This window comes from Acanthopagrus latus, chromosome 8 (assembly GCF_904848185.1).
Source record: "Acanthopagrus latus isolate v.2019 chromosome 8, fAcaLat1.1, whole genome shotgun sequence".
Classification (NCBI taxonomy): Eukaryota; Metazoa; Chordata; class Actinopteri; order Spariformes; family Sparidae; genus Acanthopagrus; species Acanthopagrus latus.
The window spans coordinates 13,499,646-13,525,292 of record NC_051046.1 but is presented as its reverse complement, the minus strand read 5'-3'; the positions used below and the strand labels follow the sequence as shown (position 1 = coordinate 13,525,292).

General features: G+C 42.3%; 2 protein-coding genes and 1 long non-coding RNA gene across 7 annotated transcripts; 2 read left to right on the top strand and 1 right to left on the bottom strand.

The window, feature by feature from the left end:
* Positions 1–254: 254 nt before the first annotated feature.
* Positions 255–25,078, bottom strand: LOC119025177. Of its 3 annotated transcripts, none has more exons than XR_005076717.1 (4): positions 24,757–25,078; positions 21,648–21,822; positions 21,397–21,568; positions 255–412 (listed from the first exon to the last, which is right to left on the bottom strand). It is a non-coding gene; the product is annotated as an uncharacterized LOC119025177 (long non-coding RNA). The 3 variants fall into 3 exon arrangements; XR_005076718.1 differs by lacking the exon at positions 255–412 and adding an exon at positions 11,827–12,112; XR_005076719.1 differs by lacking the exon at positions 255–412 and adding an exon at positions 12,703–13,142.
* LOC119025174 (G-protein coupled receptor 22-like) lies at positions 4,138–11,643 on the top strand. The gene is made up of 3 exons (XM_037108587.1): positions 4,138–4,513; positions 5,734–6,917; positions 7,802–11,643. The coding sequence occupies exon 3, from the start codon at positions 7,806–7,808 to the stop codon at positions 9,120–9,122; it is 1,317 nt and encodes a 438-aa protein (XP_036964482.1). The 5' UTR covers positions 4,138–4,513; positions 5,734–6,917; positions 7,802–7,805; the 3' UTR covers positions 9,123–11,643.
* Positions 20,663–23,683, top strand: LOC119025176 (B-cell receptor-associated protein 29-like). 3 transcript variants are annotated; one of them, XM_037108590.1, is made up of 8 exons: positions 20,663–20,933; positions 21,150–21,282; positions 21,456–21,556; positions 21,658–21,805; positions 21,962–22,097; positions 22,534–22,630; positions 22,780–22,880; positions 23,011–23,683. In XM_037108590.1, the coding sequence occupies exons 2-8, from the start codon at positions 21,191–21,193 to the stop codon at positions 23,044–23,046; spliced, it is 711 nt and encodes a 236-aa protein (XP_036964485.1). In that variant the 5' UTR covers positions 20,663–20,933; positions 21,150–21,190; the 3' UTR covers positions 23,047–23,683. The 3 variants fall into 3 exon arrangements, with proteins under 3 accessions (XP_036964485.1, XP_036964484.1, XP_036964483.1); XM_037108589.1 differs by having other exon boundaries at positions 20,664–20,825; positions 21,176–21,282; XM_037108588.1 differs by having other exon boundaries at positions 20,664–20,933; positions 21,176–21,282.
* Positions 25,079–25,647: the final 569 nt, after the last annotated feature.

The window sequence follows — 25,647 nt, the reverse complement described above, 5'->3', positions numbered from 1 at the left end:
TGTAATTACATTGTTCCCCATAATCATTTTAGAAGTGGAACATAATTAAAAAAAAATAATTACACAACAATTTGAGGACTGTAATCCATTGTGTACCCAAATTAGTCGTATTTTACCAAGGGTTCCGAAAGCCCTTACACACTATACTTTGCTAAATGTCACGTACAAATGAAGCCACTTCAGCACTAATGGACCTGTACGAGGATGGAAGAGGATACATTAACATTTCCTCTAGGACTGAGGTTGCATTTTGTCGCCAGCTGCTGCTCATCAGTCTCCAGTTTTTTAACACCGAAGGACGTGGGGGTGGCCTTCTTTTCGTCTCCTCTTCTTCTTGCTTGATCCAGGGGACTTTCATCTCTTACCAACTGAGCATGGAGGAACCCGAGGACTGACGTCAAAGCAGACTGCCCTGTGGTCAAAAACAGAAGACCTTGGAATGTTTCTTTTTCTCTTCATCTCCTACTCGTCTTCTTTCTTGGCCAACATCCTTTAAGCAGCAAAATTCACTGCGGCGCTCTATGGATAGTTTAGGAAGTGGGTGAAATTGTGGAATAATCGAGGAAGAAAAATACAGAAATACAAATGTAACAAAGGAACAAAAACAAGAGCAGCTCAAGAGACATTATTTGTGTTTCTCCGTCTCTGTGTGAGCACCCAGGTCCATGGACTGGGAGCTCCTCTGGGTTTACGAAAAGGGCAATTTAAGTTGATCAGACGACAGCAGACTGCTACAATATTTGAAACCCTGCCACCCCATTTGCACTGAGCTAACTCTGTTCTGAAGCAATCTGGAGCAAATCACAGTGGCACCAAATGGAAGTGCAGGATGCCTGCTGCAGGGAGGAGATAAAAGTCTGTATGCTGGGTCCTCTGGGCCTGCCCGCTTCCATCCCACTATTGCTCGATTGCCTGCGGATGTTTGGCATGCAAAGCACAGACTTGAAATAAGATGGCCAGCGACGGCGCATCTGCATGTTCTTCACCTGATGATCCAGGCCAGAGAGGGTCCTCCTCACACACACAACACACACACCCACACATTGTACCATGGAGGGTGAGAACACACAACAAGTGTGGTATAAGCAAAAGCAATGCACACACTGGAGTACCGACAGGCACATGTACACAGCATATCCATGGCCATCTACAGAAACTCAGAGTGAAAGCGAAGAAAAACTGTAGTGAATATCAGACAGTGGAGTCTGGGGACAGAGAAAAATCTGGATGAAATATTAATGGGAATGAAATATTAACATCATTCTTCTATTGAACTCTGAGGTTTTTGGGAATGCAGGGGTTTTTGCAGTAGCATGTTTACCACTCTTTAAAATGAGAAAGATTCCCAAAGGACCGTGAGAAGTGTTAAGTCCAGCGTTGATATATGTGTCCACCTTCCCCTTTCCTCAGGATGCGTCTTATGAAACGTGCGGTGCCTTGAGTTGCAGGGAGCGACAGAGGAGCTGCTTGGCACTGCTGTGTAATTATAGTCTGACAGCCAGAGGCGTGCAGATGGATCCCGTGGAGGAAGCAGGTACTTGACGTCGGGTACATACATCGAGGTACACAAACACGTAATCTTGAGGACACACATGCACACAAACCTACTGATATGTACAAAAGAGCTGCTCACACTACGCTAACCGATACACACCAGTCACCAAAGAGACAAGCTCTCTCTGCCCCCACCCATCTGTCAAACTTTCTAATCTTTCCTCCATCCACACACAGCCTCACACACAGACAGACACAAGTACTTTCGACACACATGCCGAGCCCCATATCATTCAGTGTGAAGATCAAGTGAGAATTGGAGTTAATGATGGGCTCAAAAACGTGCAAGTATTTGCTCATCTTAATCCTCCAGTGTGCAGTGGTCCTCGTGTGTCAATTGGAAGACAAACATGTACTGTGTTTCTGTATGATGAGGGGTGTCCAGTGCCCTCAGTATTACCAGATTGTAATTGAGGTTTCCCCCCTTGACCTTCAATTTGTTCTAGATTACATGGTTTGCCAAAAGTACAGCGTTGAGGAAGACATTCCACACAGAAACTCAGTAAGCTGCGACTGCAGAGCTCATCATGCAAGATGCACAGCTGCGGTGATTGTCGTCTTCATCAATTAATGTGTTTTTTCACAGAACTAAAACATACAGTTCTAAGTTCCTCAGAGCCCAAAATGACAAACCTCACAATGATTGTATTATACCAGCTACGACTGCACACAGTAGAGAAAAAATCATGTTGTGATTGTTTTGACAGATATTTCTCTGGATGGATGGATAATCAGCCTGGCCACTTGTGGTATCTGTCATTGAGCATTTTTCCAATTGCAAACAAAATGAATCAATTTGAAATAATCCTGGATTGAAATTATTGATGCATGAATGTCACGTTAATGTTGCAGCTGGGGATGGTAGAGTTCGTTTTAACCACTTTAAATACCACTTGGTAGCTTCATCTATGATAATGTGTTTCATATTTTAGATATGAAGGAGTAAAGAATAATCAATTTTGCTCCACAGTTTTCATTTTTCCTGAAAAAAACTGTGTCAAAGAAATAACTCCCTCACATTGTCCACTACACTTACAACCAGAAAAAAAAACAAATCACAGCATTTCTGCAGAAAGACCTTCGTCTCGTTATTTCTTTGTGCCAAAACATCATTATTAAAATGTTTGCCAGCCAACACCTCAGACGACAAAACAATGCCCAGTGTACATTGTGTGGTGAAAGATGGATTTTTATTTGGTTCAGCATCAAAGTGCATAAACACATAGATACCAACCCATTAAATAAGACCCATGAATAAGTTCCCCCAAATCGAATTAAAAAAAAAAAAAAACCCTCCTATCTCACCATGTTCAAGGAAGTGACAAAGAATCCATCCCTTTTATCTGGATCTGCACAGTTAATGGGGTCTATTCTGGGTCCGGACCAATCCTTCATTCAAGTTTCTTGGAAATCTGTTTCTTGTTTTTTTTTTTCTTTTTTTGTAATCCTGCTGACAAACCAACCAACCCACTCACAAACAGACGCAGGTGGAAACATAAATAACCTTGGTGGAGGATAAAAAGCAGCAAATCCATACATATGAAGATCTGGAACTGTAACGACTAAATCGATTGTAACAGTCGATCAGCTAATCGATTAATTGACAGAGTGTTTCCTTCCAGTGGTGGAAACAGTTTACAACCCCTGCTACATCTTTGGTCTCTCTTGTGTGTCAAGTCGACTTTGATGACTTTGAAAACTAACCGAAACATCTGCCCGGCAACGCGTCCTTATGAGGCTGTCACCGTCAGACTAACACCACCTGATGGATTTTCTGTGGGCTTTAATTGATAGTTTATCAGGTGGCAGAGCCGTGGCAGCAGATGCCCCCCTCTTCTTCACCGGAGGTTGTCAGGTACCAGGATGCCCTGTGGCAATAATTGCACCTGACAAATGAGCCTTGACAAAAGAATGGAGGGTGGTCAACCTCTTACTGATCTGACGGAGCAACTTAATTGAAACTATCAATCAGAGCCTCTGTCCTCTATCTCTTCTTTTCTGACTTGCATTCTCTCCTGCATAATCCATTTCTCCCACTCACAGCTGCAAGAATTTATCTCCCCTCTGTCAGTACTGCTGCCTCTCATGCTCACTTGCACGCGCATACTAAGAGCCATGTGTGTGCGCAAAATCGATGCGAAAGATATCGCTTCTCTGCTGCCTGTCCATCCTCATCGTCCCCTCTATGGTACACAAACACATTACGTGTTCATTACATCGTGACAGAGCTAATTAATACATCATTGCAGAATTTTCTGCTGTTTTTTCCAGCCTGCCTCGCCGACTCTGCAGCAGGTTGTGTGTTTAGCGCAGTGACATCTTAAAGCCCCTGTGCAAAAGCGTAGTAGAAGCTTTTTTTTTTTCTTCCTCCAAATCACTACAGCCCCACACGGGGTGTCACAGTCACTGTCAGGGAGGAGAGGATAGAGTCAGAACAAAAGGAAATACCTCCCCTCGCTGGAGAGGAAAGGGTTAAGCCTATTACAGAGGACCAATCAGGATTGGGGGAGCACTGCAAACCTCCGCAGTAAGAGAGAGAGAGAGAGGGAACAAGGGAGAGAGAGGAGAGCGAAGCGGGAGATAGAGAGATACCAGGAGTGTGATGGTTTGCACTCCTATCCAGGCAGTTAGGGAGGGAGGGAGTGCAACAGAGAGTTGGTGAGATGATGAGTGTTCGGAAACCGGTCCATATGGATGGATAAAAGAGAAAAAGGCGACAAAGGGAGAAAAAGAAAAATCCCATCAGCATCCCTGTAAGGACTAATCTCTGTGGACTCAGGAGGGAAAGAACGTCTGTCAGTTGTGTGACCCTCGTGTGTTCATCAATATTCAATCCCACTTCTTGGATTACTGCTGGAGGGGGCAGAAGATAAACCGGCAGTTTCTATCAGTCGACCTAGATTGTTTGTACAGCGTGGTGTGTGGACCAGCACCGGAGCATCTGTGTTTACCCTGCATGGTGAGCTTGGCCGTGTTTTGATGGGGCACTCTACTTATTGGTTTGATTTACAGCACTCAGCTGAGCACAGCGTATGTGACAGCAAACACAACTAAATGCTGAACATCTCAACAAAATGCATCAGATCAGAGACCATCGACTACATTTTTACCTGAATAACTTCAGTTATGATCCATTGTTGTAAGACTTTAAATGAAAAAAAGAGAAAAAAAACAGGGTTATGGTTCAAGTGAAACCATCTCAGTAACTGATTTAAATACATTCTGTCTTGAATTCCAAGTAGGCATCACACTCTAAAAGGTTTTTGATAATGTGTTCATGCAATCCAATGTCTGTATATACATATACTGTGCATATCTGCTTGTGTCTTACTGCTACACACACACACACACACACACACACACACACACACACACACACACACACACACACACACACACACACACACACACACACACACACACACACACACACACACACACACACAATCCAAACTGTCAGGCTCTCTATGAACAACAGAAACTTGATATGCAACCACGCATCTTTCTAACATGTATGATCATCTCTCCTGCCGGGTACAGAAGCGCAGGACCCGTTGCTCATTTTCTGCTGACATTGAGGCATAGTAAAGTATGGCATCCCTCCCTGAAACAACCTTGAAGAATGACCGACATATTCCTCCGAGGAGATTACATGGATCACGTTTAGTGGCACGCAAGGGGGCATCTGTTTCTTTATGACAAGTGCCCCCAGGAATTACACCGCACTAAAGCTCTCATCCAGTCGGCCCTGTCATGAAAATTGTATGACACTAGCATCCCCGCTGTGGCTGTACAAGTGACACACAGCATATTACACCGAGCATTTTTCCTTTAATAATTCACACTATACTCGGCCAGAAAAGCAAAAATATTACTCCAGTCAATCTTCAGTCTGACAATGGGTGGCTGAGATGTAATACCAGTTGCTTTTGTGAAAGTCCTTTATTAGTGTTGCTGTTATGTTAATGCGTTAGTGGCGATGTAAAGTGCATCAGGCGATGCACAGGAACACGATAAGACATCAGAGGCTTGTTGCTATGCTAATGAGAGTTTCCTTGTCGCCTCTCTACAGAGGATATGTTTATTATCACTAACGCATCCCCCACACTTCCCTCTCCTACTCCTCCTCCTCTATCCCTCTTTCTATCACCCATTACCCTATCCTTTCTCTCTCTTCAGGTCACTCTGAGAACGATGTCGGACTGAAGGACGGACGGATGATGTTACATGCAGATCCTGCTTTCTAAAGTCCAGTTCTTGTCTGGGATCTTCTTTTTTTTTTTTTTGCAAAATCTACACGACGGCCTCTTTCTGCCTCATGAACTCCCTGCCACTACCTCCTGAGGATGACCTTCCGCTGAATCGCTGAATCAACCCCCCTTCCATTTTCCGTGCACACATAAACACGAGTGATCACCAGTGTCACGGCGATCACACATGTCACGCGATTGGACACACGTGCACTGTAATAATCTGCTCTGCTCATGTCATCCCCCCAGTGATTGAGGGTTCAGCATGTTGAGGGGCAAACTGGAGACCTATGCTCGATTTACAAGTCAATGGCGGCTGGAGCCAGGCGTACAGAGACTGATGAGAGAGGTGGAGAGTGAAGGCCTGTTCCATTAGTACTCCCAGGGGAGACATGGGCCTGGACACTGCTCGGACGCATTGACCCCTCCTGGACAGTTTCTGGACATTACTATGGTGTAAACTGGGGAATCTACCTGACAAACTCTGCCCTCTTGGAGTACAAGCTAATGGATGTAACGATTTTTTGTATATACAGATCTGACAATACTATTCTCACTGAAGAAAAAAAAAAAGCAAAAAGCGAGGATTTGGATCGTACTACGAGCAGTACATTCCAGTCCTGCTCAGGGGAAAGAGTCTGTGTTTCTTTGTTTTCTTGGTTGGCTGCGTCTCTCCTGCCTGGGAATATCATGAGATTATAAACAGGAGGTGGCTCCGACATCTTAGCCCTGTTCCACTCATCCATCAGCGCTCGCGCCATCACCAAACAAACAGAGGAAGAATCTGAGAAACACTGTAGAGAACATTAGCCTATATTCTTTAACATTCACTGGGTGCAGGTGGCTGATTCCTTACTTTTCTTGCCATTGAGGTCAGGGGAAAAAGAAGCTAGCAGCCCGTTGACAGTCCCTGGTGAGACAGACAGGTGCTTTTCTGGCTGTCAGCCTCTCCGGGAAGGAAAGGAAAGGAAAGGCCTCGCTGGGGGTCTCTGCTGGAGCGGAAACACTTTTCTAAAGGCTATGTTTGGATGTGATGTTTGTCTCTGCGGATGCAACATGGACTCTATGGCCTGATTACACAGCCCTGGAATTCAGATAGTGCTGGAGGGAAGGGTAAATATTACAAAATACCATTTGTTGTTCTCCACCTCATATGGACGCCTGTTCAGATTGGGTGTATTTGTCTATGAAGATGGCTGATTCAAATATTGCTTGCGCTAATCAGTTATTTTTAATTAACTCTGGTGTTGAAGTATATTAGATTTTGCTCCTCCGAACCAAACATTAATTACAGTCCCAAACACCAAATGGTTTCTGGTGCACTCATTAGTCCTTCAATCATGTAAGTCCTGAACAAACATCCTGTATTTGAATGGCACCTCTGAGTGCTGGACACCTGCTAGTGATGAGGTACACACTAGGGGAACATTATGGGAATCATGAATCACCTCCTCATTTTGACAATGATTAAATTGCTGCCAGAAATGTCAAGTTTGGTGACTAAGGACCAAGGCCCAGTATTTTATCACCTACCCCCGTCCTGCAATATTACTATCTACTTTAACGGAGTGTTCAACAGAGGCTAGGGAACTAAGCCACCACCACTCTTACCAAAGCCATTAAAGCTACGAGGTTATAAGATTTTAATTGGCTTCAAAGTGTTTCTATTATGAGCCTCCTCTGTGGATGCAACTGTCTGATGAAGGCTGGCGATAACAAAAGTCGAAGCTGATTGAGGCGAGATAGTTATTAGCTAGTCATGCTGTTCGTGTGGTGGGATATTCTGAAAAAAATGCCATCACTATTAAAGTGTCTGTTCTCAGAATTTCTTGTTTAAACCGAAAAGGCCTTCTCATCATTATAACCAGCAGCATTACGTCTGACTAGATTTCTAAGAATGTGTGTTCATTATTGCTTTTGAGAAATGTAAAATAGGCGGACCTCTTCTCGTCCTTTTTCTCCTTATAAATTCTCTTCTCTCTTCTTCCCACACGCAGGATAATGCATATCCTTCCCAGCCCTGAACAAGAAGCCACCATGAGCAACGTCACGGTCACCGACAACACTGAACCCATCAGCCGCACCATGAGTCCGGCAACCCCCAGCCCGTATCCCTATCCTGTCAGTTTTCAGGTCTCCCTGACTGGCTTCCTCATGCTGGAAATCCTCCTGGGCCTGAGCTCTAACCTCACTGTCCTTGCCCTCTACTGTATGAAGTCGAACCTCATTAGTTCTGTCAGTAACATTGTCACTATGAACCTCCATGTTTTGGATGTGCTAGTCTGTGTGTGCTGCATCCCCCTCACCATTGTGGTGGTGCTGCTTTCCCTGGAGGGAGACACCGCTCTCGTCTGCTGCTTCCATGAAGCCTGTGTCTCCTTCGCTAGTGTCGCCACTGCTGCTAATGTGCTTGCCATCACCCTTGATCGCTACGACATCTCAGTTAAACCAGCCAACCGGGTGCTGACCATGGGCCGTGCCCTGGCCCTGCTGGCTGCCATTTGGGTGCTATCCTTTATTAGTTTCCTCGTACCCTTTATTGAGGTGGGCTTCTTTGCCCAGGGCCATGCTGACCTGAACCAGACAGCGGTGGAGAATGTCGTCCACACTAATCAGTACTACACAGAACTTGGCCTCTATTACCACTTGCTTGCTCAGATCCCTATTTTCTTCTTCACTGCCGTTGTCATGCTGATCACCTACTCAAAGATCCTGCAGGCGCTCAATATTCGCATTGGCACACGTTTCCACGCCTCACAGAAGAAGAAGGCTCGCAGGAAAAAGCGACCATCCATGACGGCCATGACAACGCAGCAAGAGGCCACGGATGGATCCCAAAGCAGCGGCAGCCGCAACCCCACATTGGGTATGCGGACCTCTGTGTCTGTCATCATCGCCCTGCGCAGGGCTGTTAAGCGCCACAGAGAGAGGCGAGAGCGCCAAAAGAGGGTTTTCAGGATGTCCCTCCTGATTGTGTCTACCTTTCTGCTGTGCTGGACGCCCATCACAATACTCAACACAGTCATCCTGAGTGTGGGTCCCAGTGACCTAATGGTCAAGTTGAGACTGGGCTTCCTGGTCATGGCCTATGGGACCACTATCTTTCACCCTCTACTCTATGCCTTCACAAGGCAGAAGTTCCAGAAAGTCTTGAAAAGCAAGATGAAGAAGCGAGTGGTGTCGATCATTGAGGCGGATCCTACTCCAAACAATGCCATTATCCACAACTCCTGGATCGACCCAAAGAGGAACAAAAAGGTGACATTTGAGGACAAAGATGCCCGACAGAAATGCCTGTCTTCTGAGGACGTGGAGTAGAGGAACTCATTACCTTTAGGATCAATTAAAGCAGCTAAAACTGACATCAGGTCATGATGAAAAAGGGAAAATGTTAATCCAAAGCAGTAATGTAAATAATATGTGCAATAGAATGTACAAAAACAAAAAGTGGATAATTTATTACTATTTATTGAGAATAAATGTAGGTTTCATAGACACACCATATACTGTACTGTAGATATTGCATGGCTTTTTGTAATGGTAGCAACATACAGTACTTTGTGTACATACATAATATGTGCACAGCTTAGGGTAAACAAGGTATATTTAGAGAGAGAAAGTAGGAATTGTTATGTATATGTATATTTATAATAAATTTTGTGTTCACTCACATAACGCGGCAAAAGGCGTCCTATTCTCCCCTCCCCCAAGTGTTTGTGATTCTGTAACAGCTGTGAGATTACTCCCATTCATCACAATGCCACTTGCTCTGACAGCAGACCCTGCAATCCCGAGTGACCACTGACTTTATTGTCTGTGAGCCCCCTGAGGGAAGGCCCTCGCGCTGAAATACAACTATAGGTGTGAGGATGCACCAATGACAGACAGGTCAAACACAGAGAGATGGAAAGGAAGTAGCAAAGCAGTGTATGTTATGTTGCCATAACTAAAAAAGCTATGGGGGAACTGTTCACGATCACTGCTCCTACAGTTTAAGAACTCTTACATTCCACAGACACAACAGGACACCATGGTTCATCGCATCGTTTGACGTAAACCAGATGTAATCAAAGCCTAGTCTGCTTCACCTCAACAGTCACGTCTGTGAGCCAAATGGAAAATCTACAGCTGTCTTATTTTGGTATGATGAATTGAGCCTGACTTCACGGTGGGACAGGGACCGTGACGAGGACAGCTTCACACTGAGCACAATGAAAACAATAAATATTGTTATAATTCTCAAAAAACAAGACCAGAATCCTTAGATGTTACCTTTTAGAGAGAAGTTATTAAATCAAACTAAAGGGAAAGGTGGGGAATGGGTGTCTGTTTCGAATAACACCAGCCTAACAACGAGGCTCTACATTACAAGTAAGAAAATCCATAACTGCAATAAAGAACAACTGCACAAAATATTAAAACATTATTAAAGCCTAAAAAAACATCATTTTTTCAATTAACAATAACCCAATAAAAGATTCTGTTTACAACACAGAACAACACATAATGAAGCTCTTCTTTGCTGCCTGTGCACGTCTACCAATAGTGCATGTTCTCCTTTGTTTGTCAATGAATGAGACAGTGAAATTGTATTTCCCAGGTGGCTGTTACTGGTAGATTATAACGCAGCCAGCCTTGAATGTTCAGCTCAATATATCTACAAACCAAGTTTGCCCTAAATAAGTTGGAATAATTTATTCACACAGCTGCAGAAGAAGTTCAGCAGTGGGAATCCGAAAAAGGGAAAAACTGTCAGCTTATGACACTCAGTCCGCGCTCTAACAGTGAATCTAGATTACGATATACATTAGCATATAAAGCCATGCTTAGCTAGCCTGTCGGCTCTCTTCATTACAATCCCAGGGTCAAGGATTAGATTCTATCCAAGATCAGGACAGATACGGGGAACTCACATGCATACATAAAGGCACACATACACAAATGTATATGCACACTGTGCTCCGCAGTATATCTCAGTAATGAGCTTATTACGCCCTTGCTGTCTCAGGTACAGTAGAAAATTGAAGAGCCCTTTAGATCCTGGGAGCACAGGGCTGTTGGCTACCAGAGCGATTACACAACCTCGATCAGATGCCTCTCTGACTGCCAGTGTGTGGTTTTGTAGCACAACAGAGAGGACTGATATGGGAATATTGATGCAGGCAAGGTTCTTTATGACCCTGCTGTAAACAGGCAGCGTGCATGTCACGGTGCCTCGAGGGCATGTCTGTGATTGAGAGTGGAGATGGAATCACAGCCAGCAACAGATTAGCCGACGGGGGAGGGAAAATGACCTACGAGATGAGAAACTGAGCCACAGGATAAATTTAACAAATATGTATATGAATCCAACTTTGAGAGGGGAAACTTTAACGGTCAGGAATCAATATACGAATGTACAGACGTATTTCTGTTACCGCCATAGCAATGATTCACAACTACCGGCTGTGTTCCAGTCCTGGTGACAGATAATTTAGACCTCTGCTCAAATGTCAGGTACTATTCCAAACTTCATCAGTGCTACTGGAAAAAATCATTTGTATCGATTGCCTTCTAAAATTACCTCTCAAAGACCAATACTGATTACACCCACTACTATTATTTTGAGGTCACAGTTTGTTTTCCATCCTGAGGTGCAGCCACACTGACTAAAGCCAAAAAAAGGTCTCTCAAGCACAACGAACATAGACTGTTGATCTGACTGAACTGCCATTATTCAGTCCGACATTCACTTCTTGTTAGTCATTTTCTGTGTGGGAAGGGAGGAACTTTGCTCTCACTAATCCATTTCAGCTGAGACTGAAGCTGTGCAAGTACTAGTGGGGCCACTTAACTTCCAGTTTATCATGTACATTGATGTAAGATGATGTTTTTGTCATATGTTGAGTAAAGCTGATTGAACTATTTACCATTTCATTGTCAAACCAAGCTTCGTGGTTGTAAAGCTTTTTTAACATTGCTCCTCATGCCTTTGAGGGGGAAACAAGAATAAATATTGAATCCCTCCTTATTCCTCATCTTATATTTCCTCATGTACCAGAAGGCAAATTTATAATCTTCATATTTTCATAATATCTAAAAGTCTCTTCTAGTTTAATCTAAAAACAAGATGCCTTCAGCACATGGTGCCATTCGTAAGTGTTGTTTCTGGTCAGTTTCATTTCACAGGCTTATAAACTCCACCTTTTTTCTTACCAATGCTTGTTGCTATATTTGTTTGGATTCTGGCTCTGGCACAGTTCGATGACATTTCTAACCTTGGTCCTACCTATAAAGGCGATGACAGGCTGGCGCAGTGGCATCTCCATCTGGGGGAAAACAACAGAGCTCTCAAACACAAGATATTAAATGCGGGCCTGGAGCCGGGCCACAACTAACAGATCCAAAATCGGAGCAGATTCACTTTTATTTGTAAGTGCACTCTGTCACATAGCTGTACAAATTGTGCTCCAGGATGCATTTGAAATATTCAGCTTAAATACAAGGTACCCAATATTATCTAGTGCATTGGGGTATATTGTAAAAGTGGAAATTGGGCAATGATCTGCTATCTCAATCTATAATGAAAATGTAAATGAAATGAATATGAATTATTGATATATAATATAATTAAAATATAATTTAATTCTAAAGCTGCGTTAAGCAAAAGGCAAAGAAGTATTCACATAATCATGCTTATCTTTCTATTACAGGGACACATTGCTTAAATATGACAAAATAAATAGACTAGCAAAAATATAGATTAATGAATCCTAAAAGCAATGCGACATCCACGAACATGCCCTGTTACTAGAGGCTAATTTACACAAAAGCATTGTCGTGAGTTTTCTTTGTCGTTTTACTTCTGGAAACACAACATTGTGAGATTCAAGCATTATTTAGTCTTAAAACTCTGCATTTAACTGAAGAACGTGTCATCTACCTTTATTGTTATGAAATGCTACTATATTGAGTTCCAGTAGTTTCATGTCTTTAGTCAATGTAGGACCAGTTTTATTGACGTGACATTTGCAGCAAATCTCTCAAGGTCAACTAATTAGCATATCGGATAGGTTAGCAGGCCACTGCTATACACCTCTAACCTCAGGTGACCTGAAGAGAAAAAAATAGGTCAATACACTGGTAGTCAATAGCAGAGGTGAACTGATGCTTCACTGTGAGCCTTATTAGAATCACTTGACCCTGGCGTGTCCTTTTCCTTCACCCCTATGCTCTGTGTCATGGCTGCAGTCCCAGTCACATACATTATGTCCTGTCCTCTCCCTCGCCCAGGGCTGCTTCTCTTAGGCAGCCGTCCCCAATTCAGATGCCATCTCTTCGGGGCCCCTCTCTATCCAGCTGCAGACACAGAATAAAAGCCTGGGAAATCACATTACTCCGTCCGTATGGAGCCTCTATTGGATTAGGTCAGCGAACACTCAGCCGTAATTCTGCTATCGTAGAGAAGAAGAAACTGAATTGAGCACACCAGTCAGCACAGCTTGACAAATTGCTCGTTGTGGTCATTTTCCAAATGTTACTCTCACTAAGCCACATTTCGAGAGATGGAAGGACACTTTATAGAGTTGGAAGACATATGACTCTGATATACAACCTATAATCTCTGTACAAGAAAGGCTTAGCCTCCAATGGAAACAAGGAATCGAAAGGCAGACAGATACAATGGCGTATAACCTCTACCTGCTATGACCTTACCAACATCATTGTCTGGTATTGGAAAAAAATAACAGACCAGTCTGCCTTTAAATCGATGCTGTGTATAATGTGGTTCTCTGTGGCTATCAGTAGAGAGCAGATGTTTAATGACACACAAAGTGCACTCCTTTATTATCCACTTTTGTTCTATACCTGAGAACAAAAGAATCCTGGGGGGTAAACAGGGACAATCATCTTCAAATCCATCCTTAAGTAGTGAAATAATGAGGTATTATAACGCAATCATGGATTTCATATGAAGACAAATTGGCCACAGCACAAGAACTGCTCATCACATCATGCATGCTTCCAGTAAGAATTTTACATTCGACAAAATATGCCGTTGTTCTGTGAAAATCTTAATCATCCTATTCAGAAATGTGGCTCAGACAAAAGGACCGACTAGCATATTCTTATCGCTCTAAACCAAAAATGTTAAGGACGAAAAGAAGTCAGAAGTTTTGTGCCGAAATGGCTGCATGCCTGCTCCTGTGTGTGTGTGTATGTGTGTGTGTCTGTGTGTGTGTCTGTGTATGTGTATGTGTGTGCCTGCTAGTCAGTGTCTGTGTTTGTCCATGCATCTATTCCGCAATGTGTGTGTCCTGTATTTTGTAGGTGCCTACTGCAGCATGTGCAGCTATGCCCCTACAGTATGCGCGTGCAGCCGCGTGTCAGTCGAATTGTTTTATCAGGCAGTGACAGAGTGTCAACCACTGCGTGTGCGAGGGGCACAGACGGCAGAGAGAAGATTGCTGCCCTCCAGCTCCCCTCACAGTGATGACTACTGTCTGGTGATTATACCACCACTCTTCTCTCCACATGAAAAAAAGATATGAATGGGGCCATCACAACAGAGCTCACCAACACAGACTGGCAGCTGGAGTCTGACACTACATGGTGAGCATTTGTATTCACTAAAGCCAAAATAGACTATTATATTTGAAATGGATTCCATTTTCCTCCAAGAGTCCTCATGTCACAATAGAACTGCAAACTAGCAGAGGTAATTGTGAGTTTCCAGAGCTCCAAAAGTAAATGTCCCATTCATTTTTTGCATAGCAATGTCAGGCTTGGATGGTCTTGAAACCCATTATGGTTGAACAATCGTCGCAAAAGATGAACACTAGCTGACAATTTAACAAGATACTAGCCTGCGTATAGAAGGAGTTAAGTGTGAGGCTGTTCATGTTTCTTATCAATATGTGTAGACAGCACGTCAGTTCACATCTGGCATTAAAATGCATCTCCATATGTGTGTTGAGTGGCCACTTGTGTTTGGATCCTCTCTTCCTCATACAATATGCAAATAAACACAAAATACGATGTTTGTTTGTTTTTTTACACAAATAAAAATCTTCATGTATAGCACTTGCTGTATTAACAAGAGTGCCCACATCATGAAGAATTTGTTGTTAACAGCATTCTACAACATTTATAAAGTTCATCCTGATTCCATAACTTACAAAGTCTGGGTATTTTATCCTTGGGTGTCAAATAAGTTGCCTACACTGGATCCAGTTAAAACAAAATGGTGTCTTTTTCATGAATTTAGTGGAAATGACCAGCTGCTAAATGAAGGGAGGTATGACGCTCTTAAAACACTGAAGCAGATGTGGTGGTACAGAGATTCTGTAACAAACTAACACAGTTTACAAGGAAAGAAACAACACAATGTAGTGCCATTTAAAGCCAAATTTACAGGAAGGCATGAATCATTTTGAATTTGTCATGGCACAGTTATGCAAAGTTATTAAAGTCATTCCTCACTCAACAACTTTTAAATTTAAGCGATTTTGTAAGGGAGTCGGGGGATAATACAGCCACTAGTTCAAAGGTTAGTTGAAACAGAATGTGCTCACAGGCATCTGCTGTGAACAATGGCAGGTTAAGAGAGTCCAAACAGTTAATCAGTGATCCAATTGGAGATCAGACAGCGTGTAATCCATTGTCTGTTGTTGTTGTTGCTTCTTCTTGCTGCTTCACAAAGAGGATGTCAGTTGAGTGGAGCTGTCCACTTGTGATCCGATCACTCGGGAACTGATGTTTATACCAAATGTGAACAGCCTCTATGACAACCAAACCCCTCACAAAACCACCACGCTCCATACTTAAAATTCCGTTGTGCTGCCAACAGCAAGTTGAATCTTCACATCGCACTTGGTAGAAACCTGATTTAACATTCAGCAGATTGAATCATTTCACTTTCAGTTATTAGGTCAATTTCAAAGAAACTTGCTAACTACTGTTTCAGGCAGTGTTCTTGATTGCAACATACAACCTATGACCTCCTATAGTGTCTTTGAGTATCATGAAAAGTGCTATATAGATAAAATATATAATCAATATTATTAAATGATTTACTGGCCTCCTCTAGTTAATATTACAGCAGACATTTTTATTTGACATGTATCATCACTTCATTCGTTTCTGGCACACCACATACAGACAGCTGATTCATCCTCCATCCAAAGTTTTCAATCTGCCTCTATAAAATCTGACATATCTCTTGCTGTATATGGATCAGCTAAGTACAAACAAACTTTTCCCCAACCTTAACCTTAGATACACAGTGAAACAGTATGCTGCTTCATCATAAACAAGGTGCTGTTCCTCCGCATTGTGAAGCAGGGATCTGACCATATCCCTAGACGCACAGAAGTATGCACTCTGTGCTGATATAAATGTTAACCTCTTTGATATTGAACATTTTCCACCCATCATTTTTTGTGATTCGCACAGTTAACCGCACAACAACTCCCCCTCAACTCCTCATCTTGAAATAGCGTTGCTGGGAAACAGTCTATACAGCACAGCAATTGCTAATATACTGTGAATTCATTATCTGGCCTCATTCTCTTATTCAACAAACAGAGTTATTAATATGCCAGATATGCCCATATATCATAATCTAAACAGGAGACATTGTTTGTACAGTTACACCCACTGCAAGTAGGTTGATTCTAAGTGTGGACTCAGCAGCCTCAGTATCAAAGTCATATCCTCCACATCTAATGAGATACTTTACATAAGCATTCAAACGAAACATGATTAATGGTCTGTTCTATATGTGGCTATAGTTTAATGTAGCTTATTGAAGTTTGAAACACTGGTTCAAAGAGAATTGTTTCACTGCTGGCTGACTGGGTACTTTTTCTTTAAAGAAATGATTTGATGTTGTAAATGTTAACTAGAGAAATTTACACATGTTGAATTCATTACATGATCCTTTTCAAACAGATAAAGTAACCAGATGGAAATGTTTAAGGATTTGTTTTGCTACCACAATAAATACCTGACAAGACAAACAGAGATGTTCATGGTCTCTCATGTCTTTCATTTAGATTAAGGCTCATACCAGAGATAAGTCATTATCACTCTCTCTTTAGTCCAAGTCAAGTCTTAAGTGACTAATGACTGATATTAGTGCATCACAGATATAGCTTATCTACATATATTTTATGTGGGCCATTAACTAACATGAAATTGCACTACAAATATGCCTTAACATACGTCCTTCTACCAGAGAGCACTGAAGTCAAGCCCCTCTGGTTTGCTCCATGGGAACTTAATTCCGAAAAACTATGTATGGTAGTTAACGGTCACCAAATCCCATGACTTAAACATTGTAGACCTGATCCTGATTATTAGCTAGCGCACAGAATTGACTAGCTTAGCTTTCACATTACTGCCATTGTCAAGACTACAAGACTAGATTTGTTATGATTTTCATCCTTTTGTAGTATCTTTTCTGTGCCAAGTTGGTGGACATGTTGGTGTTGGTGATGTGCGTTTACTCTCGACAATGTAGTTTACTGAGCAGTAGTAGCAGTAGTTTTGTGTAATGTCCATTAGTAATTTCATCTGACTTTTTAACTTTTAAATAATAATAATATCAGAGATCCTGTAGCGAGATAGTTAGTGTGATGCTAACTGAAACTTAGCATATGTAGCAGCAGCATCACATCATAGTAAATAAATAAATAATATTCCCTGAAGAACTAGACTGTGAAGACACTAACCTATGTGGATTTGTAGTCCTTCCTGATGAGCTTTAATTCAGATGCATAATCTGAGTCTTCTATTTTTAGTTCTTCTGTTGTATTTAATGTTTGTAAAGTTCCTGAAACCAAGGTTATTCCCATGATGCAGAGCTAAGAGCATGACAAAACTTCATGTCTGGTCTGTGCATTTAGGATTTAGCAGGTAAAGTCCTACAAAAGTTTCTGACCTCAGACCCACCTGCACTATCTTGGCATTTGCAACCAACAGTCAAGGAAAGGTATTGCAGCAGATGTAGCAGCACTGCTGCTTTTAAAATCTTGTACCACCGAGAAATGATTTACAGTGTTTCTGTGCTAGGTGGGTTCTTGTAAATTTGTTTGCAGGCAAGTTTCCAGTCAAAGAGAAATTTACTCTCTGTTCTCTCAAAAAGACCAAATATAAAGTAAGTCACCCTGCATTGTCCAGGGAGATGATGGTCTGGTTTCCTTAGCCTTGATTTGTGATTTTGGGCTTTGAGCTTCAGATCTGCAAAAAATGTAACTTGGTGTCTCCGGACTTGGTAGAGGCTGTAGGTTTGCGATAACTGGACATTTTGACACTTAATGAGTCTTTGCTGGAAAACGTTGGGTGATTTGGGGTAATGGCCTGGCTGATCTGATCAGTGAGGCTTCATTATTCAGCTTTTGTGGCCCAGGCCCTTTTCTCACAAACCGGTAGAGGATCAGGCTGGAGATGGTGAAGTCTTCTGACAAAAGTACAAACATGTCAGAAAACAAAAGAGAAACAAAAAGCTGTTGGTAAGGTCAGAGTCAAGATGTCTCAGGGAGGTGAGGTCGGGCTTTGGTCAGGCACTGTTCAGTAGAGGTCGGAAAATACTGAGTTTAGGTGATAAAGTTGGCAGAAAATTGCACCTTGTAGGAACATTTAAGACCAACCGACTTTTACTTATGCAAAGTTCGTGGAGTTAGTGGGATTCTGTGCCCTGTATTTTATTGGGCTGCTGGATCTCTTCAATAGTGCTGTAGCATCAGGGACAGATCTTGTTGGTAGGTGGGTGGTTGTCTCAACACTTGACCTCTAGTATGTTACGAGGCGACCTGTGACTCTGTGACCTGCATTTCCATTAACATCAGTACCTCTAACACCATGTTTCATCCACATGGTAACCAACCATAGGCAATTATGCCAATAGAGATCCAGGGTAAGTGAGCAGAAAAAGGCGCCCTTATGGTGCCCGAGGGTTCACTCTTGACACTATTAGTGACTCACATGGGGAGATAAATATGGGACCAATTCGAAGCTCATGCTGGGTCACATGGGCCAGCATGGGTTGAGCTGACTGACTTGTTCACAAATGAAGGTTACATTGAGAATGCCACGCCATTACAGTGAAGAAAAGCACCTGAGCCTGAGGGCAAAGCTCTCAATTTATGAGTCGATTTATGTCCCAAACTTCAGCTATGGCTGAACGTATGGGTCGGACCGAAATGATGAGATTGTGGATTCAAGCAGCTGATATGAGTTTCCTTTGCAGGGCATCTGTTCTACCCCTCAGGGACAGGGTGAGGAGCTCATCAGGAGATATACATGAGAGACTCAGGTTTGAAGATGCCTCTCTGTGGAGGTATTCTGGGTACAAACAGCCAAGTGTAGACACAAATATACACCAGCAACTCTCATAGGACCTGTAAAACTTAACTGGGTCTCTTGACCGAGTTAAAATACACGTATTGTTTTTTAAAATATTTGAAAAGCTCAGCTCCTTGCTATGTTTTTAATACGCTCACTGATGACACAGAGGACAGATCCCTTAGATCACTGAGCAAAGGCCTGCCGACCTTGAACAAATATTGGTCAGCTTATGCTTTACCCTGCTTTCACCTGGCGAGTCAGTTTAGTCTATAAAGCAGACAGGAATTTATGCTTGACCAAATTCACTTGGATCGAAAAAGAAAAAAAAGAAATGTTAAAGAAAACAACCTTGTACAACAGTTAAGAAAGCATCTATAAAGCCCATATTCATTTTCACGTTCTTAACTTTACCTACCATGACAGAAATGTATACAGTGTATATGGAAAGACAATAAATAAAAGGGATGGTGCTCTTGGGTTGCGACACTCCATCATGCACACCATTACCGCGGCCTGACCATCTGCTTATTGCAGACATTTTGCTGTAATGACTCTCCAGTCTCCTGAGCTGCGACCTCTGAGATGGTGAGGAGAAGAGAGCAATCAAAGTGTATTCACTTCTGCCACAGTCATTTGCCCACACTCAAAAAGCTATCACAGGGCGCAGCTGTAAACATTTTGCTCCTCGGCACTCCCAAGACACACAGTCAAAGAGGGTAGCAGCTATCAGTCTCTTTCACAGAGGAAGCCCGTGTGAATACACTCCTGCGAGCTGAATGCGGTGGAGAGGGGCAGAACACACAGAACAGTTCTTGGGAGCTGAATTCGGCAAAAGAAAACTCATTATTTAAATGGAGGAAGAGTGTACGGAAGGCCACGTTCGAGAATTCCCTCAGCGGCTTTTGTTGATGTGCAATACCCGGGCAATTCATGTGTTTACGAGGAAGCCAAGATGTTTATGTTCCTTTTTGAAAAGGCACAAACACAAAAAAGAGCCTCCCTTTCCAGTCTTTTTGTAATAAGCCTATATCCGCCATGTCAGTGACAGCTGGTGTGTAAACCGAGCCTTTTATCCACGCTGTTGGCTGTCTGCATATCTCCATGACACATGGGGAATATTTGGATTGAATTTACTGCAGTAATTGCAAAAGACACAAGACTTCCTTCTTGCTGTCCGTGTGCAGAGGCTATGATAAGATGGTTAGATAACACCGCCCCCTTGTGGCCCTTTGCATGGTGTCTTCGGTGAAGAAAAATGCCCAGTCAGAGAGGTCGACATATCAAAAGAGATAGTCCGAGTAAAAATACTGACTCTTTTTTTGGAAGTTTGGATGGATAGAGGCAGGGTGTTGTGTACCATGACTACTTTGCACCGTGGCAACAGCTACACATGCTTACACACACACACACACACACACACAAACACACAACTGGAAAAAAGAAAAAAACTCATCATGTTCTCATTCAGTAGACTAAAAACTCACGTTTGCTCAGTTTTGTCAGTGTGAATGTGCTGTTTAACAAACCCAAAGGGGCCGACTGGTGATGTCAACTGAGCAGCAGGGTGTTATTTAGGGGTTGTAGCTTCTCAGATGCTCACCAGCAGCTGTTGTGAGAGTGTGTGTGTTACTGAATGTGTGTGTGTATGTGTGTCTGGACTTTCTCTTTCTGCTGATCGCTCAACTTTGCCCGGTAAGCCAACAACTTTATTAATCGCCCGGACTAGACTGGCCACCTCCTGCTCTTAAACAAAAGGACAGCTGACGATACTTATGCTGAAGAGTTGGAATAGTCTTAGAGGTAAAAGCCTATAAATAGAAAATGGGCTATGAATGCCTGCTACAGAAGGCTTGTAGTAGGCCCACAGAGACGCATGTGTGTGCTCAATAAGTAACTCTACAGTATAAAAGAGTAGGAGAGTACTGCAGTATATCCTGTATAAAATTGATTAAGCAAAAAGTGAATGACTTCACTTACACTCTTACTCTTCACTGACTTTCTTTACTTTGCATGGAGCTCATGAAACCTGCTAATCTCCTCAGGAAATCCCAGTCACAATGACTCTGCAGTGGACGGCTGTGGCTTTCTTTCTCTATGCAGAGATTGCGGTCAACCTAATCTTGTGTATACCCTTCATATCAGCAAAGAGGTACCGAAGCTCAACACACAAAACTCGAAAGTTCATTCATTGAATCTATCGAAAAAGGGTGTGTGCACACAATTGTAAATAAGGAAATTGACAAAAGTAGTTCACACAACTCACCAGCAGAGTGTGTCCATGTCCTTTCTGACACTCACACATCCTTTTAACCTCCTCTGTAGATGGCGCTCTGTTTTCAACTTGAGAATATGGAACTGGTTGTCTCCTTATTGGAACAAGTGCTTCTTCACCATGATCATGGTTCTTATTGTTCTTTTCCTTGGTAAGCAATCACCTGTGAGAGACAGACATTAAATACCAGTGAGTACGCTGACAGCATGTCTTCAGCATCAGTCACATTTCTGTGCCCTCACCCACTCTCAGATGCTCTCCGTGAGGTTCAGAAGTACTCGGGGCCTCAGCCCATGCAGGATGCCAAGGTGAACCCGACTGTATACGACCACATCCACATGAAGCTGTTCAGATCCCAGAGGAACCTCTACATCTCCGGCTTCTCCCTCTTCCTCTGGCTGTTTGTGTCATTTGTTTCTTTCAGAATAACAGAATCATGTCTTTGGGACTTCAAATTCTCAAGCAACTGTCCATTTACTCACAATTCCATTTCTGAGTTTCTGTCTCTGTCTTATCTTCCATTTCTCATCTTTCCTGTCCTGTGAACTCATCCCAGTATCATGCGTCGGGTTGTCACCTTGCTAAACCAGGTTGCTGTCACCTTGGAGACGACAGCGGGTCTTCAGGCGCAAATGGACAATGCTGTCAAAGCATCCAAGCAGCACCAAGAAGACAACCTGACGCTTAAACAAGTGAGCCTGAACCTGTTCCTTCCCTTTTCTTCTACTGTAGTTTATCCTGCACCATTTGTATTACATAATTGTGTGTTTTCAAAATGTTTGTGACTAATGTCCCCCTTTTAAAGTGTGTTGACCTCACAGCTAAACAGTGTAACAGCCTTTTGCTAAACAACTGAAGTAGACAGGCACTAATTTTTTTAAAACATGAAAAAAACAACTGTAAAAAGAAACATAGAGTGGCTCAGTACAGCTTGTCCAATGCAACTCAAGTCTCTGGATGCCCTAATTGGGATTTTCCAGTTGTCAGTTTGCACACTTCCCACGACTTTCCATCCACATTGAGAAGATAATTAAATTTGCATCTTTAAACTTATCCTTTCATATAAAGTATTTGTATTTGTCGTGTGTAGTCTGTTGTCAGTAATGAAGGAGAATCATTTGTGTTCAGGCTCTCCTGGACGAGGAAAAATCCATGTTCGCAAAAAATCAGCAACTGAAGCTGGAGGTTGAAAAGCTGACAAATCAAGTGAAGGCTGCTGAGGACGGTGGGTAATCATCATGTCATTCATACTGGATAATCTGAAGTCACATCCTCTAAAATCAAGGAACCATTCTTAAAGTAGGCTAATATGTTCATGACAAGCTTAAATTCTACGGCCCTAATTTTAAGGGGCATTAATGTGTTTGTGTTTAGCTGTGCACAAGTCTCATGCTGAAGTGGAGGCCATGAAGAGGCAGGCCAAAGGTCTGGCACACGAGTATGACAGACTATTGACGGAGCACCATAAACTCCAGGTAAAATGCACACATCAATAGATGAACTTTATGTGTGCACGCTAATACCAAATCACAAAACCACTGACTGTAAATCAAACCTGGCTGATACTGGAGTGATTCTGTTTTTAACCCTTTCCTTCATCCACAGAATCTCCAGAGTGCGGAAGACAAAAAGGATCAGTAACCACAGGGATACAGCAAAGAATTGGTTTCATGTGTTGTTCATTTCATGGATACGGGTTAGGGTTTCCTCTCATAACACTAGAATGGTGTACTTTATGAATTAAGCAACCACACGCCACATTTGTAGCATTTTTTTTAAACAACTTTCTTCCTAATTTAAACTGAGTTGATATTTAAAGTTGATATTCGAGTCTTTGGGATTGTAGGAATGGTCAGCTATCATCCCAAAACATCAGGTGTGACAAGTTGGGAAACCCAGAGTGTCATTATTTGACTAGTTGTGACTGAGACTCAAAAATCTGCTTTTCTTACAAATATCACCTCTAAAGGATGCAACAAATGGTTGCATTTTTTTTTTTTTTTTGCATGCTACAAAAGAAGAATGCACAAATGAATTGAAGTTTTCACTCCGGGCTGATGCTCACTTCTAATGTTCTCACTTGCTAATTTTAAGTGATGATTAATACCTACGTATTTGTTAACTGTCTTTTGTTAAGCATCCTGAATTGTACATCTACCTTCTAACCTCAATAGCTATAACCTGACTGACTGGATTTGTGACGGCTTGGCTGTTTTTGTATTCTGTAATGTTATCAGTATGTTTGTTGTACAACAAAGGTGTGTACGTGAAAAATAAACGAGACAAGATGCCAGACAGCGTCTTCATTGTTGCCAAAAGTGCCAGGGATCAATCATAGAGTAACGTAGTGCCAGAAAATATTATCATATGTTGCCAAAAAAAGAAAAATGCAGTGGGCTTCAAAATAAGGCGGAGTGAACAAGTTAGGCAGATGTTGTGGGTTTGTAATGAGCCTCATGATCAATACAGAAACACAACATACATTAGGCCTACATATAAATGATGGTGTTTTGTTATTCATGAAACTTATATTGCTCTCAGAGACAATATTGATAAACTTGTAATAATGGTAAATACAGTGAATTATAGTCCTGTATATTATGACTGACTCAGTCAAGAATGGAAAACAATCACAACTCTAGGCTTAATTAAAGGTCCAGTGTGCAGGATTTAGGCATCAGTATTGACAGAAATGTCATTTTAAGCTGCAGTCTGGAGTTTTGAGAAAAAAGTGGACTTAGACTGAATATCTGAATGATACAGCTACCAGGTCCCTCCTTCTCCTCTCTGCTGTGCTGCCGCCCTGCCTTCAAACCTGCCTGTGCTCGAGCAAGCTTGTAACCACGGTAACAGAGGACGCCAACGACATAAGACCTGATTATTCAACCTCTGACCAATACAACTAAATTATAATGACGAGTGCCTCATGCAGATCACTGTATATATCCCAAGTAACAACTCACTATTCCTCACTTCACTGTTGACAAAGTCACCAGCTAAACATTACCCAGTGCAACATTTTGTCTCTGAAGCATGAGTTACACTATAAAACTAAACCAATTCAACCACTTCAGTCTGAACACAAACTAACGTTAACTGCCCAGTCACTGGAAAGACACTTTTGCTAACCAGTAGCCATAAACACAAAGCTAAACACTGCAGTTGGCATACAAGCTAACAAGCTCGATTTAGCATACAAGCTAACAAGCTAGATTTAGCAACAAGCTACGTAGCTCGACCGCAACATCGTACTGCAACATACATGCTATTGTGAGTATTACTGTAACCACCGCCACCACAGCCTTGTGGCTAAAACATAGAATGAAACATGTATCAAGCAGGGGTCCTTACTTGTCCAGCAGAAAAGCAGCTAACTCTGTGTTGCTCTTGAGTCCTTACAAATCCCGCAGCTCCTCCACCTCTGAAATCATGCTTCCATAGTTATCCTAGTTTTCTCTCTGGCTCGGTCCAATTCTTTGTTTTTGCACTGCTTTTCTGCAGTCTTCTTATTTCTTCTCTTCGACGTGGGCAACGGTGGGGCATTTTTCGGCGCTGTTATTGTTGTCATCTGTTCTCAGCCATTGTTTACAGTTTGGGCATGAGAGTATCTGACCAGGTGAGAGCAGGCACTGCACCTGTACAGGGGAAGGGCACTGCCGAGTATGCTCATGAGGGAGGGGGGCTGCCAACAGTATGCACAAGAGTGATTTACACTTCTCAGACACTCTCCTTGGCTCTCATTGGTTGTATTTAGCTGGGAGCGGTAGACTCGTGCAAATCAAATTACAGCCACTGGGTGGAGCCACAGACAGTGATTTTTTGGGATTTTTACACAGCTGACCTGTATCTTATTCTACTCTCAGGTCATGATGACAATTTTAGCGAATATAACCAAAACATAATTACAGACTATAGCTTTGATAGTTGTCATTTTGTTTTTTGTTTTAGTTTAATTGCTTGAAAATAAGAAACCTTATTTCATTACATTAGAATGAGCTCTTTATATCTACAGATGGAGCAGTTCCTCTGCAATTTTACCTATCGTGTTCCAACTGTAGCCCAGAAATGACAAACCTAACTGTGACTCAAGAGAGAGCTTTTCACATGTCTATGGGAGGACCATAGCAGATGGTGAGATGAGTGATGTTCAGTAGGTTGCTATCTGCAACCTGACTGCTAGAAGTCACCACATCCCAAACGGTGGACAATTAAGCACTTGCTCAGGAACTGTTGACCATATTT